We start from the raw sequence: 18,240 nt of genomic DNA, 5'->3' as shown, positions 1-18,240 counted from the left end.
TTGAAGGAGGAGAAAAGTTTGTACAAAGGCTGGAAGAGCCACTACCGAGCTCGGAAGCTCAGCAGCCCAAGAGGAAGATGAACAGCCCCAGGTCAGAGACCCAGGCCGAGTGGACCCCGAGTCGTCCCCAGGACATAAGGAGCGGCCTCAGCGACAGTCGCCAACTCCCGTAGCCGTCCGTTCAGCCCGCAGCTGGGGAGGAGGGCGGCAGAACCTAGGACCAAATCTCCGTTCCACCTGCTCCCGTGGCAGTACACCTGGACTCTGTCCTCCTGTGGACCAGATCCGTGGGCTCTGCAAAGCTCTAAAGTTGAGGGGGATAAAGCAAACAAGAAACTCAAGACCAGTCTTCACTGACCCATCCCTGTTGCTCTCCAAGTTTTTGAAAACTGACCCAAGTTTCGGAAAATTGGAAGCCACTGAGATCTGGCTCCCAGAGGGCAAAGGCTTGGCTAGTTCCGCACTAAGCGAGACGAGACTGAAGGCAGGTGGGAGGCGCCCAGCTTATCTGAGGTCTGAGCCTGGGTTCTCACTCCTGAGGCCCCTACAGGTAAGATGGGATAGAGGCCATTGGGTAGACGGCGCGGTGGTCGGCACTACTGCGGGAAGCCAAAGGGAAGACAGCGCGCTTACAAATTGCCATCCATACTTGTTTTCAATGAGAATTTGATCGACTCAGAATCTGTCGGGAATAACACTAGCGAGTCACTTTCCCCTTGGGAAAATGGGTCTGCTTCATCTTGCCAGGATTGAAGTGGAAGAGGCGGGAGTGACTGTTATCAGCTTATAAATATTAATGTCAGCAGAGAGGTACTGTTGGCAGGACGTATGGGGAGCCGGGGATTTCGGTAGCCACAGTTAGTAACTGGCTTCAGTTCAGAAAGTAGGAACTAGTTGCTTTCTTTACCTCATTGACATACTGTTTCTGGGGCATGCGTCTAACACACTGCAAGTGGTAATTTCTACTCACCGCTCCTGTTCCTCTCTCCTACTATCCCTAGACCCAGCGCCGCACGTTAAGGCTGCGCACTACCAACCACCATCATGTCCACTCCCGGGGTCAATACGTCTGCTTCCTCCTCCCCGGACCGGCTGAATAGCCCTGTCACCATCCCAGCAGTGATGTTCATCTTCGGGGTAGTGGGCAACCTGGTGGCCATCGTGGTTTTGTGCAAATCGCGAAAGGAGCAGAAGGAGACAACCTTCTACACGTTAGTGTGCGGGCTGGCTGTCACCGACCTTCTGGGCACGTTGCTGGTGAGCCCAGTGACCATCGCCACATACATGAAGGGCCAGTGGCCGGGGGAACAGCCACTGTGCGACTACAGCACCTTCATTCTGCTCTTCTTCGGCCTGTCGGGCCTCAGCATCATTTGTGCCATGAGTATAGAGCGCTACCTGGCCATCAACCACGCCTACTTCTACAGCCACTACGTGGACAAGCGGCTGGCCGGCCTCACGCTCTTCGCGGTCTATGCGTCCAATGTGCTTTTCTGCGCGCTGCCCAACATGGGCCTTGGCCACTCTCAGCGGCAGTACCCGGGCACCTGGTGCTTCATCGACTGGACCACCAACGTGACTGCGTACGCCGCCTTCTCCTATATGTACGCGGGCTTCAGCTCCTTCCTCATTCTCGCCACCGTGCTCTGCAACGTGCTGGTGTGCGGTGCGCTGCTCCGCATGCACCGCCAGTTCATGCGCCGCACCTCGCTGGGTACCGAGCAGCACCACGCGGCCGCGGCCGCTGCCGCTGCGGTGGCCTCGGCTGCCAGCGATTTTCGCCGCCGCCGGAGCTTTCGCCGCATCGCAGGGGCCGAGATCCAGATGGTCATCTTACTCATAGCCACCTCTCTGGTGGTGCTTATCTGCTCCATCCCACTCGTGGTGAGTAGGGGCAGGGGCCCACTAAGTCCCCTCCAGCTCCCTCCTTTTCCTCTGATTATTTGGCGGTTACCATGTCTGTTCCAGGTCTCGCTGGGATCGGCACAAGGCTTCTCAGAGAAGAGTCAAGCCCCTTCTAAGTCCTGACCCTAACGAAATTCAGCAGGTGCTTTTCCCCTACATGCCGAGTTTCTTACCCAGAAAGTTTGGGTTCCGTGCTCTTTGGCACAGCTCTTGTCCACCCCGTGCTACCTGACATTTACCTTGAATCTTCCAGGAACACCCTAGGCTTGCTTGTTCTGTCAGATGAGGAGGGTTATTTAACCCAGTCCTCCACACTGGGAGCCACAGAGCCTGCAAACTTCAAGGGTGATGATTTGTTGAAACCATTACTTGAGAGAGTAGGGGTTTGAGTGTTTTGGTTTCTGTAGATCCAAGAAAGCAAGAATTCTCAAGGGGCCAATTACTGACAGGCTGATGTGCCTTAGATATTGAATTTGAATTCTCAAGAATCTTAAGAGGCTTAGAGAGAAGCAGAGGTTTAGAAATGGTTCTTATTTATTGCCAAGTCAAAATCCTACAGTATGTAGCCTTTAGGCCATTACTCCTGTAACATTACCTAAGTCCTAGAGTACTTCTCAGTTTGGCTTTTGTACACTGTCTGCCGGAGTACACTTGATCTTTAGGGTAACATCTTTAAAATTGCCTTTGGATTAACTTAAAACTATCAGCAGAAAGGTTCATACCCCCCATACAGCTCTCTACTTTGACTGTCATTAAGTCGGAATGCACCAGAAACAGATGGGCATATGAAGGTAGTTTTTATCTACAGTTTTATCTTGAAAGTCACTAGTTCTTAGTTTTATATTTATCAAAACATACACATTCCTAGAAATTTTAAACTACTAACTCAAAAAGAGATGAACTATGTATCCAATAAATGTAATGGACTGTTATTATTTTCTTTTCCTTATTAATACTGTCCAGGGATCTTTGATGTAGAAATATTGTATCTCTGATAAAAGTAACTGTAAATGGAAGGAACTTAGCAGTGGCTGAGAGCCAGCATACAGTAGCTTCTTGCCAATTTGTGTAAACAGAAGTAAATATAATTGGTCAGAAGGGCCTTCAAGCCATTCTAGGATCCAATGTAATTTACAGAGTTAAGTCACACTTGAGCCACGTCAGTATGTTTTACTGTCTATAACGGCAGCTCAGAACAAAGTGAGATTTTGGAAGAAAGAACTCTGTATCTGCTAAGGTCTCAGTTTCCTGACCTCTACCTTATGTTTTGCAGAACAGTAAGTGACAAAGTGAGTGGTTGTTATTTAGAGAGCATTCGCTTTAAGAGACTGACGTTTTAGAGCCAGGAGGTAGCAATATGCGCGTACTTTCTGAATGTTTTGGTTGGAGGTGAACATGTGAAGTTTTATGATCCCCACAGAGTAACCAATAAAGTGTTTTCCTCTAGCACCTGGGGAACCCTACAGTGGGCTGAAGTTGAATACCTAGCGCTTAGGTGCAGAGCCATTTACGACAAAGCTTTGACAACCTAGAAACAATAAACCCTTGCAGCTATATTTATGGACTTTCAATTTAACATTTCAGTTAACAAAAATACTGTCTACTCTGAAGAAAGTCATTAACATGTAGCAGATATTAAGTAATGTTAACTTGAAAGTTGAAACTGATTCACCTAAGAAGTAACCATGTTAGTCAAGAACTTATATACTTCTGTGAGAAAAATGAATCAGGTAAATAGAAGTTGCTTCAGTTTTTAGCCTTTACTTTTGGCTACTACAATCTAATTTCAGAATCAGTTTAAATGCAAATTATTGATAAGTAAGCAGGTATTTATATTACCAACCTACCCACCCACAATTAATAGTTACTGAAAAAAACTGAAAGGGAAATTTATTCGCAGTTACATTCCTTTTTGACTTACTTTTACAATTTTGGTTGCTTTTTTTCCTTCACATTTCTCATATTCATAGTGTGATTTAAGATGAGAGCTTTTGAACTCTCTGCCAGTTAAAGCAGGTGGTCCTTTTTTTGGTTCCAGGAAACTAACGAAGCATTTATTTTAACTTTATCAAGTAAATTGATTGCTAATCCCATTTGAGGGAAGTCAAACCCTTTCCATCATTTAAAATGCTTTGGAAATGCTACCTAGCAAGCCAAGTGTAGTTTCCTTGCAATTTCAGCAGCTTGACACAATGTAGAAGGAAAACAAGCAGTAACTAAAAAGCAACCAAGGTTTTGTCTTTTGGACACCAGGGAAAAAGAGGCTATAAGGGCCCTTAGAGAGTGGTTGATAGTGAGTTTATTATAAAATATAAACTTTAACTTGCTATCAAATACATATAGCTGAGGTTGGAATGGAAACTTGAGAAAAGTTGGAAAATTAGTTATGGATATTAAAAATATGCTAAACCTGCAAAATTCTCTAAAGTGGATCATAATCAATGATCGTAGAAAGTGTAAATGTAATCTACGAAGAATATCACATATCAACATTTAGTGGAAAGGTGGCTCTTGTCTTTTGGTCCATTTTTCTATTTGTGACTATAGCCTTGGGGATTTTTTTTTAAATACAGAAGAAGCTGAAGAAATGAAAGTGCATGCGTAATATAAATAAAAAGATATTGCATTCTTTAGAAATATGCAAACAACTTCCTAAAGTCCTCGTGTTCAGTGCTGTAGCTAGATATCAATTCCAAGTGTATAATTTTGCAGTTTCAATACTAACATTAAGATAATAATAGTCAAGTCTTTTGTACTGTAGGATTTGACAAGGCATTTTCTTCTATGCACAGGAAAATGCTTGTTTCGTTCTCTGAATTAACAATATATCTATTAGGAGTGGAATGGCCAATTCAATGAATCTTCTACTTGGTCAGGTAAAATTTAAATCCTTAGAATAATGGTTTCCTGTGAGTGATTATTTGGTTGCCCACTATAAACTAGTTGTCTCTGTAAAAGTATCACCAGCATTTGATCAGCAAAAGTTTATAAAAGCAGACAAAAACTATAAATAGGTCCAATTTTGTTTATTGAAGGCAAACTGGAAGTGAAACCATTAAACAATGAATGAGGTTTCAGATGAGTAAAAATTACATTGATGGGTAAAAGTAATACAATAAATTTGGGCACGATTACATCAGAATCAAAAGGATTTTATTTTCCCTAATAAATTGGATAACTTTTAAAACAACAATTCCTAGAAGCAATTTTTTAGTCATAACGTGAAATTGCAAACCTAATAGTAGTACCTTGCAGACTGCCAAGTAACACATAAAAGTAAGGTATTTCCACATCTGGCATCTCATTTGAGTCTTGATAAAACTCTAGGAAGAAACCAGACTGGCCAGTGTTCTCACCCTGTCTGCACCTCAGTCTCTGCAGTTGCAGATGAAGAATTTAATCAGTGCAACTGATTAGCTGGCTATGAATGAGTCTTAATCCAGTGCTCTTTTCATAATGTTTTGCTAACAAACCTTGATTTTATTGCACATCTACTAACAAGATTTTTTTCCCCCAGAGCTGAAGTGACTCTTGTAACTTTCTATTAGAATGTTGAAGCTGAGTTAAAAAAAAAAAAAAAGAACTTTAGAAATAAATTTGCAAAGTAGAGATTGACCAAAGATTTAGAAATTTGCCTGCAGTAAGTGGCCAGTTAGTGACCCAGAAGGAATAAGAAATGAAGTTACTTATACCAACATCCAGCCAAGAACTTTTTCCATGGTCCTTTACTTTATTAAAAAGAAAGAAAGTGGTAAGAACTTCTAGTAACAGCTGTGTCAATTTTGGACTCTTCACAAGGCAGTGAGATATCTGAGCACACCCAGATAATTTCTTTTATGAACTTTGAACAGCATGCACACACAAATTCAGTTACAGATCTTGTCACTTATTGCAAAGGCATTTCTATTTTGATAGTCAGTTATTAAATCAGTCTAATCAACGTTTCAGTATTCTTTTTTAATTCAGCCTTCCCTAAAAACAGATTATTCTTAAGTAGGAAATGTGTGTTTTCAAAATCATGTCATTAACTGTATCTCAAAACTACCTCTCTCCTGCAGTTTTCAAATTATTAGTATATTCCACCGTGGCCAAGTTTCCATATGGGTTTCAAGAAAAATGATGAGAGCCAACACGTGTTCTGTCCCAGCCACTTTAGGAATTTATGCATAAATTAGAAGGAACACAGCCATAATTTAATTATAAAGCCTGGCCATTCACCTCTACAACATAGATACTCTTTTGTAACTTTCCGGATGTTGCACTTTCTTGTGAATGCATTGAATCCTCTCCAAGTTATGTTGCAATGTTCCTGTACCCTAACCACTAATTATTCTCAAGAATTTTAGAATATTTTTTAATATATGCCAATATTAACAACAGGTCACATGTACAAATCTGCAGCTACCACAAAACAAAGGCACACTTTTAAAATTGGAAGAAAGTAGAATTGTTGTTTGTATTCAGTGAATGCTTTAGGATTATTTTTCCCCTCTGACTCAGAAATTCTTTTTATCAGCTGCACACTCTTCCAAAACTGAAAGCTGCCTGAACTTGTTTATTTGTGTAACATATAGAGTCTGTTGGACAAGAGTTCCAGAAAAGTGTTTTCATCTCCCCACATGACACTGAAGCGCTTCTGTGGACCTTCCCATTCCCATGTTAAGCTGGGTTTCCTGCCCTTTGGGGAGAGGGAATCAAGGAGCCTTTAAAGTGAAGCAGAGCTTGCTATATTTATTCAAACATTACAAAACATTTTAATTTGTTTTTGTCTTTTTCCTTTCTCTACTTGAAGTAAACCTCCACCAAGGATATGATGAAAAAGTAAAATTCACTCATATTAATTCTTTTCAAACAACTTTTGAGAATGTTTCTACCTGTATTTATACTCATCCTTCTGCTACCCTGTGAACTCCACTTTACTAAAAAGACATTAAATGACCAGGCTCAGTAACTAGCCCTAATCAGAAACTCTCCCCTCCCCCACAAACCGTGGAGTCCTGATATTTTTTTTATTACAGCTTCCTTTCATTCCCTTCTGAATTAGTAAAAATTAATTACAGCTGTGGTGAAGTGCAACCCATAGGTGATTCCTTCCTTGCCTCTCATCACCTTTGGTAATGAAAACTCATTACTAATTTTTACAACACTGACTTTTCTAAGATGTTTCAGAAATTTAAATAAAATGCTAACTCCTAATACATTCCCTTAAATAATTTACAAATTTCATTCCATTTTAACTGTTCAAAAATTTTCCTTTTCAATAGTAACCATGTTTCCTTTGAGGATGTGGTGGAGAAGCAATCATCAACAAAACATGGTAATTTAAAAAATTCTCAGAAATGCAAAGTTCTAACTCAACCAAGATTCTAGTCTGAAAGAGTCCTGGAAATGGCTGTGTAAAGTGCATCCTAGGTGGCACCAAGAACTCCCAAGTGGAGCAACACTGCCATCTAGAGGCTTGAGGTCTCCAGTTCACACAAACACTGCCACAGACAGGACCTTATAGTAACAAATTTAATCCACCATTCATTGCTTTTACATAGGAACATAATAATGGGGTGTGAATAAAATATAAACCCTATGCTTTTTACCAATAATTACATTATCAGGAAATAATTCTTTAAAAAAAATACACCCTGGTAGAACAAAAAAAAGTCACATGGAGTTCATACTGGAACCTAGGACCCAAACCTGATTTGGTGATGAATAGGGTGGGAGACCTTGAAAAGGGCCTCCAGACTTCCACGTAACAAGCACTTTGTGTAAGAAAAAAATGCTCGGTGAATAGGCAGCTCTGAGGACTCAGTAAAGCTTCTGAAAGGAAGAAACCAAGATATTTTGTTTTTACTAGGCTTTGTAGTTTTGTTTTGATTTTTGTTAGGGTGGGGATCAAACCCAGGGCTTTGTATATGCTAGTCAAGCATCTACCACTGGGCTACATCCTCGGTCACTTTTTACTCATTTTTGTAAAGTTTTTTGCATCAAGCATGCTTTATCTCGGAATTATCATTCATTCTAGTATAGTTTCTAAAAGAGAAGACATCATATACTGCTGTCCATTTTAGTTCATTCTTTATTTAACTGTCTATTTCATTTTGGAATCATTTGATCATTTAATTCTGTAAGATTTAGAAGTCCATAATCCCTTAGCTGATAGTCTTTAGATGTGTTTCAGAATTCTTGGCTCTTAGAAAAGTAAAATTTTTTTTTTTTATTCAGGGTCTCACTGTGAAGCCCATGCTGACCTGGAACTCCTCCCTCAGCCTCCTGAATGCTGGGAATACAGGTGTGAACCATCACACCTGGCTTTAGAAAAGTGATTACTGATAAATCATAAAATATATACCATTTCTATCAGAACTGGGACAGTGACCCTGGAGCAAAACAGGGTTATTCACTCTGAGAAACTAAATTTAGAGCATCATAGTCTTTCAGTTCAGGTTTTGATGTACAAGTTTAGGTTAAGTTTTGCAACCAAATAAGTTCCCAAAACAAGTGAAGGGCAATAAAACAATAACAAATGAAAAACAACAAGAATTTAATAAAGGATCAATGGACCTATGTCTGATTAAGGTCTAAATTCTAGCTAATGAAGAAACAAATGCAGTATGTCATAGATCCAGCATCATTTGGGAATAACTTTCACATAAGTTGAATTTTGCTCATTAGTGAAAATTATTTCTTTAAATTTTTAAATTTTTCTTCTTTTATCAAAATTTCTGTGAGTTTTTCCAAAATATCCCTACCCTTTCCTGGTGATTCATGCAACATGAGTCATTAATTGTCACACTGTATAATAAGACAGTGATGTCCTCTAGTCTTGTTAGAGTTAGAAATGTTTGATTCTAATAATAGATACAAGGCTCCAACCATGCTTTTGTGAGTTGTTCTTTCTCCTTTTTATGGTTTTTGTCTTCCCTGGCCGTGAAATTAGTTTCTTATGTCTTCCTTCCCTAAAATAATTACCAAAAGCAAGTAACGATTACTAATTATTCAAGACAAATGACAATGATATCAAACCCATTTTATATGAATTACAGATGAGATTTTAATATAAATAATTCTAAGGTAGTTAGAGGTAAAGACAGGCAAAAAGTAATATTTTAATAAACTTGAGAGTATTTGATTAACAAGTGCTTTTTCTTCTAAGGAATAAAATGATACTTTTCCTTAAACTTACACCAATTCATGCTCTTTTCAATGAATCATTTGACATTCCTAGATGACATATCATTCTTTCATGACTTTGCACATGGAACTACCTCTCTGAAAAATAGTATTTCCTTCCTTCTAAATTTACCAAAATCCAGGCTCACACCTGTAATCCTAGCTACTCAGGAGGCAGAGATCAGGAGGATCAAGTTTCAAAGCCAACTAGGGCAAGTAGTTCAAGAGACCCTTTCTCAAAACTACCCAACATAAAACAGAGCTGAAGGAGTTGCTTAAGTGGAGAGTGCCTACCTAGCAAGTGTGAAGCCCTGTACCACCAAAAATTAACTAATTTAGCAAACTCCCACTCATCCTTCAAAGCTTCTTCTCCAGATAGCGTCTCTTGATGCTTGCACTCCTGGATTAACCACACACCTGTCCTGTTTCTTTTAATCGCTCTGCATAAACAGTTGATCGACTTTTCTGTTCTCTGGACCTTATATTACTTTCCTACTTTAAGAAGTGTATGCCATTTAATGCAATTTTTGTCCCAAGAACAGATAATAATGCCTAAAACACAGTTATTATTGTTAAAAAATGAAAGAATATGAGTAAATAAATGATTATGATAAGAGTAATTTTTTTCAACTGCCGAAACTAAGATTCCGAAGTAGCAAACAGATTGCTAGGATGTTCTTGCTTTTACTTCATTTGGAATATGCTGGGCTGGCAAACATGGCTCTTACCTTAATAGCTCAACTGCGTTTAGAATGAATTGTCATTTCAACTGGTTAATTTGCAGAGTTCTTTGGGTACTTGGCTATTAATTGGCTGAAAGGTTATATATGCACAAAGAGAGATTGGTTCTGACTGGAGTTTCTAGATGAATGTATTAAATGGCAGTTGAGCCCTGTCTTGAGAGATACGCAAAACTGTAGTTCGCAAGCAGCAAGGAGCTTTTGAAAGTTTTAGCAGCAGCCTAATCACACATACGTTTCAGAAATAACCTGGCGGCAGTTGGGAGGATGCATTGGAGAGGAATTTACAGGTGGAAAGATGAGTTTGGTGGCTGCTGTAACTTCTCAGTGAGAGGGAGAGAACTGGAGAATGATTTGGGTTAAAGAGACAACTAGTAACAATACTCAACAATTAGTATACCTGGGGAAAATTAAAACTATTAGAGCCACAGAGAAAATAAAAACTATTCTTTGTTCACTCTGGATGCCAGGTGATGTTGGTTCAAAAGTTTACAGCATAATCTCTCTAGAATCTCACCTTTCTGGAATGATTAGGTTAATTGACTTGCAAAAATGACTTTAAAATATATGACATGGCTTACACAATAGTGTAAGCTGCATTTTTCTGGGCACTTACTTGCCAGAAAAGAGCAGCTACTTGGTGTTGGTAAGGTAGATGTAGCATTTAAATATTTTCCCAAATTGCTTAATTATAAATTTTAAATGCCAACATCTTGTTTACACAGGTGCGAGTGTTCGTCAACCAATTGTATCAGCCAGATGTTGTGCGAGACATCAGCAAAAACCCAGATTTGCAGGCCATTCGAATTGCTTCCGTGAACCCCATCCTGGACCCCTGGATATACATCCTTCTGCGGAAGACAGTGCTCAGCAAAGCAATAGAGAAGATCAAATGCCTCTTCTGCCGCATTGGCGGGTCCCGTAGAGACCGTTCAGGACAGCACTGCTCCTCTGAGAGTAGAAGGACATCTTCTGCCATGTCCAACCATTCTCGCTCCTTCCTTTCCCGGGAACTGAAAGAGATCAGCAGCACATCTCAGACCCTCCTCTACCTGCCAGAATTAAGTGAAAATAGCCTTGGAGGCAGGAATTTGCTTCCAGGTGTTCCTGGTATGGGCTTGACCCAAGCAGACACCACCTCGCTGAGAACTTTGCGAATATCAGAGACCTCGGACTCCTCCCAGGGCCAGGACTCAGAGAGTGTCTTATTAGTGGATGAGGTTGGTGAGCACAGCAGTGAGGGGCCTGCCCCTAAGGGAAGCTCCCTGCAAGTCACATTTCCCAGTGAAACACTGAACTTATCCGAAAAATGTATATAGCAGTTAAGGATAAAAAGCAGCACTGTTTCTGGAAACATAAAACCCTGTGCAATAGACACCTAAGTGAAGCAAAATTTAGCTACGCTCAGAAGGGCTGTCTTTGTCCGTCGACGCACACTAAAGAACTTTGGGGCTCTTTTCAAGCAATGGAGTTGACTCACGTAAGTCCAGAAGCCTGAAGTACGTTATTTGCCACCCTGCTGTGATTGGAGATGGCAGTCAGAACTTGATGGCTGAGAGGAGCTATGCTCAGTTTCCTACTGGATAGGAGGAGGATGGAAGTTGTGCTGTTTTCATAACATGAAGAGCTTGTAATTGGCACACACCAGAGGCCCAGAACTGGAAGGGCTCTCTTCCAATAAACTATGAGGACTACCTTATGACTGATTTAAGTGTCTCACTAAAGCATGAAATGTGAATTTTTATTGTAAATATGATTTAATGTATTTAAAATATTTTCTTCTCTGTGAGAAGGTTTATTGTTAATACAAGGTATAATAAAATTATGGTAACCCCTCTCCTGCCAGTATAATCAACTGACGTTGCAAATGTTAGATTTTTTTTTCTTAAGTACAAGCCAAGGTGTTTGTTGAAAATGCAGTGAAACCAATATCTATAAAATAAAGTTTTTTTTAAAGTTTAGTATTATTAAAAGCACACACCAAAGGAAGAAGAATACCATCTAACATGTGAAAATTAGTCCAAAATATAGTTCTTTCCAAGCTATGTGTAATAGTGAAAAAATTTTAGTGACATTACATTTATTTATCCAGAAAACTGTGATTTCAGGACAACCTAACATGCTAGTAAATATTTTCAATGTTTGTCCCCATTAATTGGTACCTTTTAAAATGTAATATAATTTTTTATGGTTTCTAGCTACCCATAATTGAAGTATATAATATAAAAATAAAGTCTAAGTGGGTTCTTCTCTCCCTGAAAGTGTGCATAGTTTTACTTGCCTAAAGAATGACCTAGAATATCCCTTAAAATATCAGAGGAAGACAAGTTGGACCACAAAGATCTTTTTTCAGATGTGGAAGGATCTCAGATGTGGTTAAATTCACCATTAATATGTGTCAGAAAAGTATGCCAATATAAGGTACAGAACTTACACACTTCAGAGTCACCTTCTCATAGTTCTGAGTGATACCCTGTAATGCTGTACACATATTTGAAGGGCCCTTCTCAAAGAAATATTAAGCATGTTTTGTTGCTTAAAGTGTTTTGTGAAATGCTTGGTTGTGATTAAATTCTGAGCCTGATATGGATGTGGTATTAAGAAGCAATGTACCAACTGAAATTATTTTGGAGATGACAATAAATAAATGCATTCAATCCAAGTTCCATGCTCTCGATTTTGGAAAACTGTGTGGTTTTTGTTTTGTTTTAGACCATTTTCTGTATCCTTTTAAAATTGAAATAACTTTTAAAAATTTATTTTGAAATAATTTTAAATTATTATGAAAGAAAAGTTGCAAGAATAGTACAAAACCTTGAATCTACTTAATAGAGATGGTATTTAGAAAGCATGGTCTGTGTGACAGGTATACTCATAGTCACCAGTTTAACTGGTGGGAGAGACAATTATTTTGCTTAACTATCTGCATGTATAGTATCCAAATAATTGTTATAAAATTGGTGTGAACTTTTGGCCCTTGCTATTTGTAATTTCTCTAGATCAGTGTTTCTAAAACTTAAGCCTGCATGAGTCATCTGGAAAGTTTATGAAAACACAACACACTTTTTTTGAGATATATATATATATATATATATATATATATATATATATATATATATATTCCAGGCTATCCTCAACTTGCTATATACTCCAGGCTTGCCTCAAACTTGAGATTCTCCTGCCTCAGCCTCTCAAGTGTACCACCACACATACCCAGCAATATACACATGCACACACATGTACATACATATATATATACATATACATAAACGAGAAAGATGGCTATATATGTACATATATTTACATAAATATATGTATACATACATATGTATGTATATATGTGTGTGTGTGTATCATACTATGTAGACCAGGTGGCCTAAAACTGATGATCCTTCTGTCTCTGATTCCCAAGTGCTGGGATTACAGGTGCATGCCACCATGTTCAGCTAAAGATAATTTGGGGAAGATGTCAGAAAAACAGGACTGTCATCTTCACAGACTTAGTGACACAGTGATTCTTAGTTAAGGTAAGAATAGGTCAAAAAGAGGAACACGTGGCTTAAATTTGTAAAATGTTCTATTTTACCATTCTAACCATTGTCTAGAAATGATGTTTTCAGAGAATAATTTACTTGTAAATAAGGATTTTGTTTTCCCTTCATGAACATGGGCAACAGAGAAAACACCGAGATTTACATATAAATTAATACACATATCCATCATCATGTTCCTGGGGGGGAAACAAAAGCTCCATTATTAATCAGTGACATTACTACTCAAGGAATAATATCATTCGTTTTTACTTAAGATTCACTATCCAGAACACTAGTTTGGCTTAATCTTTTTTTACTGAAATATTCAGACACCATAAAATTTATCCTTTAAAGTATATACCCTTTACAATGTTTTAGTATGTTCACAAAGTTGTGCAACTGCTAATTACAGAACGTTTTTATCTCCCCAAAACAAATCTCATGTCCATTTGTAATCAATTCCCATACTCCTCTCCCTTAGTCCCTGGCAACCACTATAGATGTGTGGGTTTATCTACTGTGAACATTTTATACAAATCAAATCATATGTATGGCTTCTTGTGTCTGGCTCCTTACACTTAGAGTAATGCTTTCAAGGTTCATTGATACTGGAACATGAATCAGTACTTCATTCCTTTATATGGCTGACTAATATCCTATGATATTGATAATACCTCATTTTGTTTATCTGTGCATCAGCATGGGCATGAGGTTACATCCATTTTTGGCAACTCAATAATGCTACCATGAACATTTTTGTGCATAAGTATTTGTGTGAAAATGTTTTCAGATCTTTTGGGCATATACCTGGGAGTGAAATTTCTGGGACATCTGGTAACTACAGGGTCAACATTTTGATCCAATGTCAGACTATTTTGCATATGACTGTATCATTTTACATTCCCATCAGCAATGTACAAGGTTTTCCTACATCTTTTATTATCGCATTTTTAATGAGTGTGAAGTGATATCTCATTGTGGTTTCAATTTGCATTTCCCTAATGACTAATGATACTGAGAATTGATACATAAGTTTATTGGCTATTTGTATATCTTCTTTGAAGAAATGTCTATTCAAGTCCTTTGTTCATTTTTAATTGGGTTATATGTTTGCATTAATCTGCTAAAGCTGCCACAATAAAATACAACAGGTTGAGTGGCTTAAACAACAGAAATTTTTTTTCTTACAGTTCTATAGGCTGGAAGTCCAAGATCAAGGTGACAAGTAGGGTTGGTTTCTCTTGAGGCCTCTCTCCTTGGCTTACAGATGACCACCTTCTAAATATGTCCTCACATGGCCTTTTCTGTATTTCCGTATGTACACATATCTCTAGTGCATCTTTCTCTATTTATAAAAACACCACAAATACTGGAGAGAATCTCATGTATCCTTAGATACTACCCTAACTTAAAGGCCTTTTCCTCCAAATATTGAGTTTGAGCTTCAGTTTGGTGGGAACACAGTTCAATCCATTTTTTTGCTCAGTCTGGTTAATACTTAGAAGAGCCAAGGAAAAAGAATTTCATCATTGTTCAGACATCTACTCCATAATTATTTTTAGAACTTAACAGCTATGCAATGCAAATCTTGTTTTTGTTGTTCCTGCTGTGGGACACTTATTCAAACCATTTAGAGACCTTGAAATTTTCTACAAAAGAAAATTCTGATTGTCTAATTGGCTAGTATTTAATCCTACTTAGCTCAATAGGATATTCTACATATAACATAGTAGAGAGATCTCATAATCTTCAAGACAACCTAACTATGTCTAATATGTTAGAAAAGGCAGTGAGATTGTTAGTGTTATTAAGGTGGAACTTTGCAGGAGACCTTGGAATCAACAGGCCTTTCCCTTTCCGTAAGTTTTCTCTTGGGGCCACAAATACAAAATCCAAGTACAGTAATTTATATAAAACATGTATTTTTCCTAAACCACTTTAACTAGTTTCAGAACAAAACAAACCATATTTACTCTTCCACCACCCCCCTCACCTCATACTCTTCTCCTATCACATCCAAACCTAAACCTGATTCTGAAATTCTAATCTCATGACTGCCCTCTAGGCACATGAGAAATGGAACCAGACAAAAGACTTATACCAAGAGAGAGATTTTGGTCACATTGCCTAGCATGGAGATATCGTGGGCTATCATTGGAGCTTTAGTGCCATACTAAAAGCACCTCAGGAGAAACGAGGCAAGAAAGATAGAAGGGCCTCTGGTTCTTATGTCAACGTCAACACGTCTACCATTCATTCATTACCTTTCCTGACCATCTACCCCGGTTTTCACTGTGGAAGGGGAGGACAGAAGAGAACACCAAACACACGTATGTCCTAAACACTAAGTTCTTAATAATTATAAATTTTTTTCTCTTTCTTAAGAAGGGGTGAAACAGGATTCAAAACAAAGGCAAAACAAAGAGAATTCCAAGAAAAATGAAGACAGCTCAAGGCAACAGCTCTGTCTGCATCAGGTCAACAGTACTGTGGAACCAGACTGAGGCAGGAAAGGAAACTCTAGGATGTCTCTAAGATTAAGAAAAAAAAAAGGCAGATCACTTGAAATTTGGTATTACTGAGGGTAAAACTATAGTTCTATCAAAGAGTCAGGGAAATTTTATCAATATGTACATAGAAAACAACAAAAAACAAGGCAATTAGTTGGGAATGTGCCTGTAATCCCAGCACCTGGGAAAGAGGGAGGAAAGGGAAGGAGGGAGGGAGGAAAGGGAAGGAGGGAGGGAGGGAGGGAGAAAAGGGAGGGAGGGAGGCAGGAGAGAAAAAGGAAGGGGAAGGGAAAAGGAAAGAGGAAGAGGAAGAGAAAAGGGAAGAAAAAATTGAAGGGAAAAGGGAAGAGAAGGGAAAAGAGAAAAGATGAAAAGGGAAGGGAAAGGAGAGAGGGAGGGAAGGGGGGAGAGAAATTATTGACTCCATGAAAAACAAACAGATTCAGGAAAGACAAGATAAAAATACTAGATGGGCACAGTTGTGAGTAGTAATTACATAGTCATTAAACAATGAATATAGACCACCAAAATTATAACCAACTATTTTGGGAATGGAGGCAGAAGTAATAAATAGATTGATGAAATGCAAGTGAGCTACATTTATCTATAGAAGAATCAATATTGTCAACTTTTTAAAAAATGAACAAATAGCAGTGAAAGTATAAGACATACCCTTATATACCAATCATATTGCAAAAAATGTTAACATCTAGAAATACCAGTGTACTCTGAACCTTTCCTACACTGTTGGGAGTGTAAAATTTATACAACTATTTTGAAAAATGGACTTGCATTATCTTATGGTTCAAGATACATATACCATTAATAATAATAATTGCAGGACTGAAATATATCACATATGACTCAATGCATGACTGTATAATGATATAACAAGAAAACCTTATTATTCACCACTGGAGAATGCTAAAGAAACAACTCATTATTTCTAAAAGTGGTGAATAAAGAAAAAGAAACAAGTCTTTAAAATAAAAACTGCCAGCGCTATATGAATTGCTTCCAAGAGTAAGAAAATAGGGCTGGAGGCATGGTTTAAGCAGTAAAGTACCTGCCCTTGCAAGAGAGAAGCCTTGAGTTCAAACCCCAATACCACCAAGAAAAAAGAAAGAAAATTTTGCCCAAGGAAGTTTCTCCTTACGATTTTCTAGTACCAAAAGGATTACCACCATTTTGAAGCCTCTAATGAAATAATGGGGGCTGGCAGAGTAGCTGAAGTGCTACAGTACCTGCCTAGAAAGCATGAATCCCTGAGTTCAAACCCCAGTACCACCAAAAAACAAAAACAAAACAGTAATCTAATGAAATAATGGACCTTGATAACGACAACCAATAGTTGCTGACATTACTAAGAAAAGGGGAGAGCCAGAAATATTTAACTTCTAGTAGAAGTCCTCAAAGCCACCCATGATATTCTTGCCAGAAAAGTGAATAAATCTGAGTAAGCCTCTAGATCTAAGAAGCAACTTATGGGAAATATGCTACAGAGGAACATTAATGATATTTAGTGGAATGCAATAAGCAAAATATAAAATGTGAAATATACTAAAGGATAAACGATCTGGTTTCTTTTTTAAAAATGAAGTAAAAAAAAAGAGGAGGAAGTTATAGATTATAAACCTAAAAGACAAATCAATAGATGTAATGAATGGACTTCCTGGATCCTGATTTAAATCAAGTCATACATTGTCACTCAATATGACATAAATGATGTCTACACTACAACTGAATTTGTAATTAAAACCTGTCCCCAAAAGAAAAATGTAGGCCTAAGTGACTTTGTGAGTTCTAGTGAACATTACAAGAAAAATAATACCAAACTACAGAAATATTTTGAGAAAAGAGTAGGTGGGAAAACTTCTCAAAATTTTTATGAGGTCAGCATTATCCTGATTTGAAAACGAAACAGAGACACTATAGTAAAAGAAGATTAAAGGCTAATCTCCTTTTATGAACAGACACAAAAATCCTCAACAAAAACGTTACAAAACTGAATTAGTAATACCTAAAAAAGATACTAATCCACTTTTACCAAGCAGAGTTGAACCCAGAAATGCAATTGATTTAACATTTGAAAAATAAATGTAATTCACTATATAGAGAAAAAAAATTTTTTTTGAGACAGGCTCTCTTTATGTAGTACAGGCTGGTATAGAAAAGAAGATCCTGCTGCCTCCCCCTCCTCCTCCAGAGTGCTGGGATTACAAGTGTGTTCTGCTACATCCAGATGTCACAATCTAAAGAGAGTAAGAGAATTATCATATGACCATCCTGTGGATGCAGAAGATCCAGTTAACACAATTCAACACCCATTCACAATAAATGGTGCTCAACAGACTATGAAAGGAATTTTCTCAATTTAATAAAGGA

At 38.2% G+C, this 18,240-nt stretch overlaps 1 protein-coding gene across 1 annotated transcript; it reads left to right on the top strand.

The window, feature by feature from the left end:
* The first annotated feature begins 5 nt into the window (after positions 1-5).
* Ptger4 (prostaglandin E receptor 4) lies at positions 6-12,487 on the top strand. The gene is made up of 3 exons (XM_020178312.2): positions 6-550; positions 1,002-1,884; positions 10,538-12,487. Exons 2-3 carry the CDS (start codon positions 1,045-1,047, stop codon positions 11,129-11,131), a joined length of 1,434 nt encoding a protein of 477 aa, XP_020033901.1. The 5' UTR covers positions 6-550; positions 1,002-1,044; the 3' UTR covers positions 11,132-12,487.
* Positions 12,488-18,240: the final 5,753 nt, after the last annotated feature.

This window comes from Castor canadensis, chromosome 6 (assembly GCF_047511655.1).
Source record: "Castor canadensis chromosome 6, mCasCan1.hap1v2, whole genome shotgun sequence".
Classification (NCBI taxonomy): Eukaryota; Metazoa; Chordata; class Mammalia; order Rodentia; family Castoridae; genus Castor; species Castor canadensis.
This window is presented reverse-complemented; position numbering and strand designations above follow the sequence as displayed.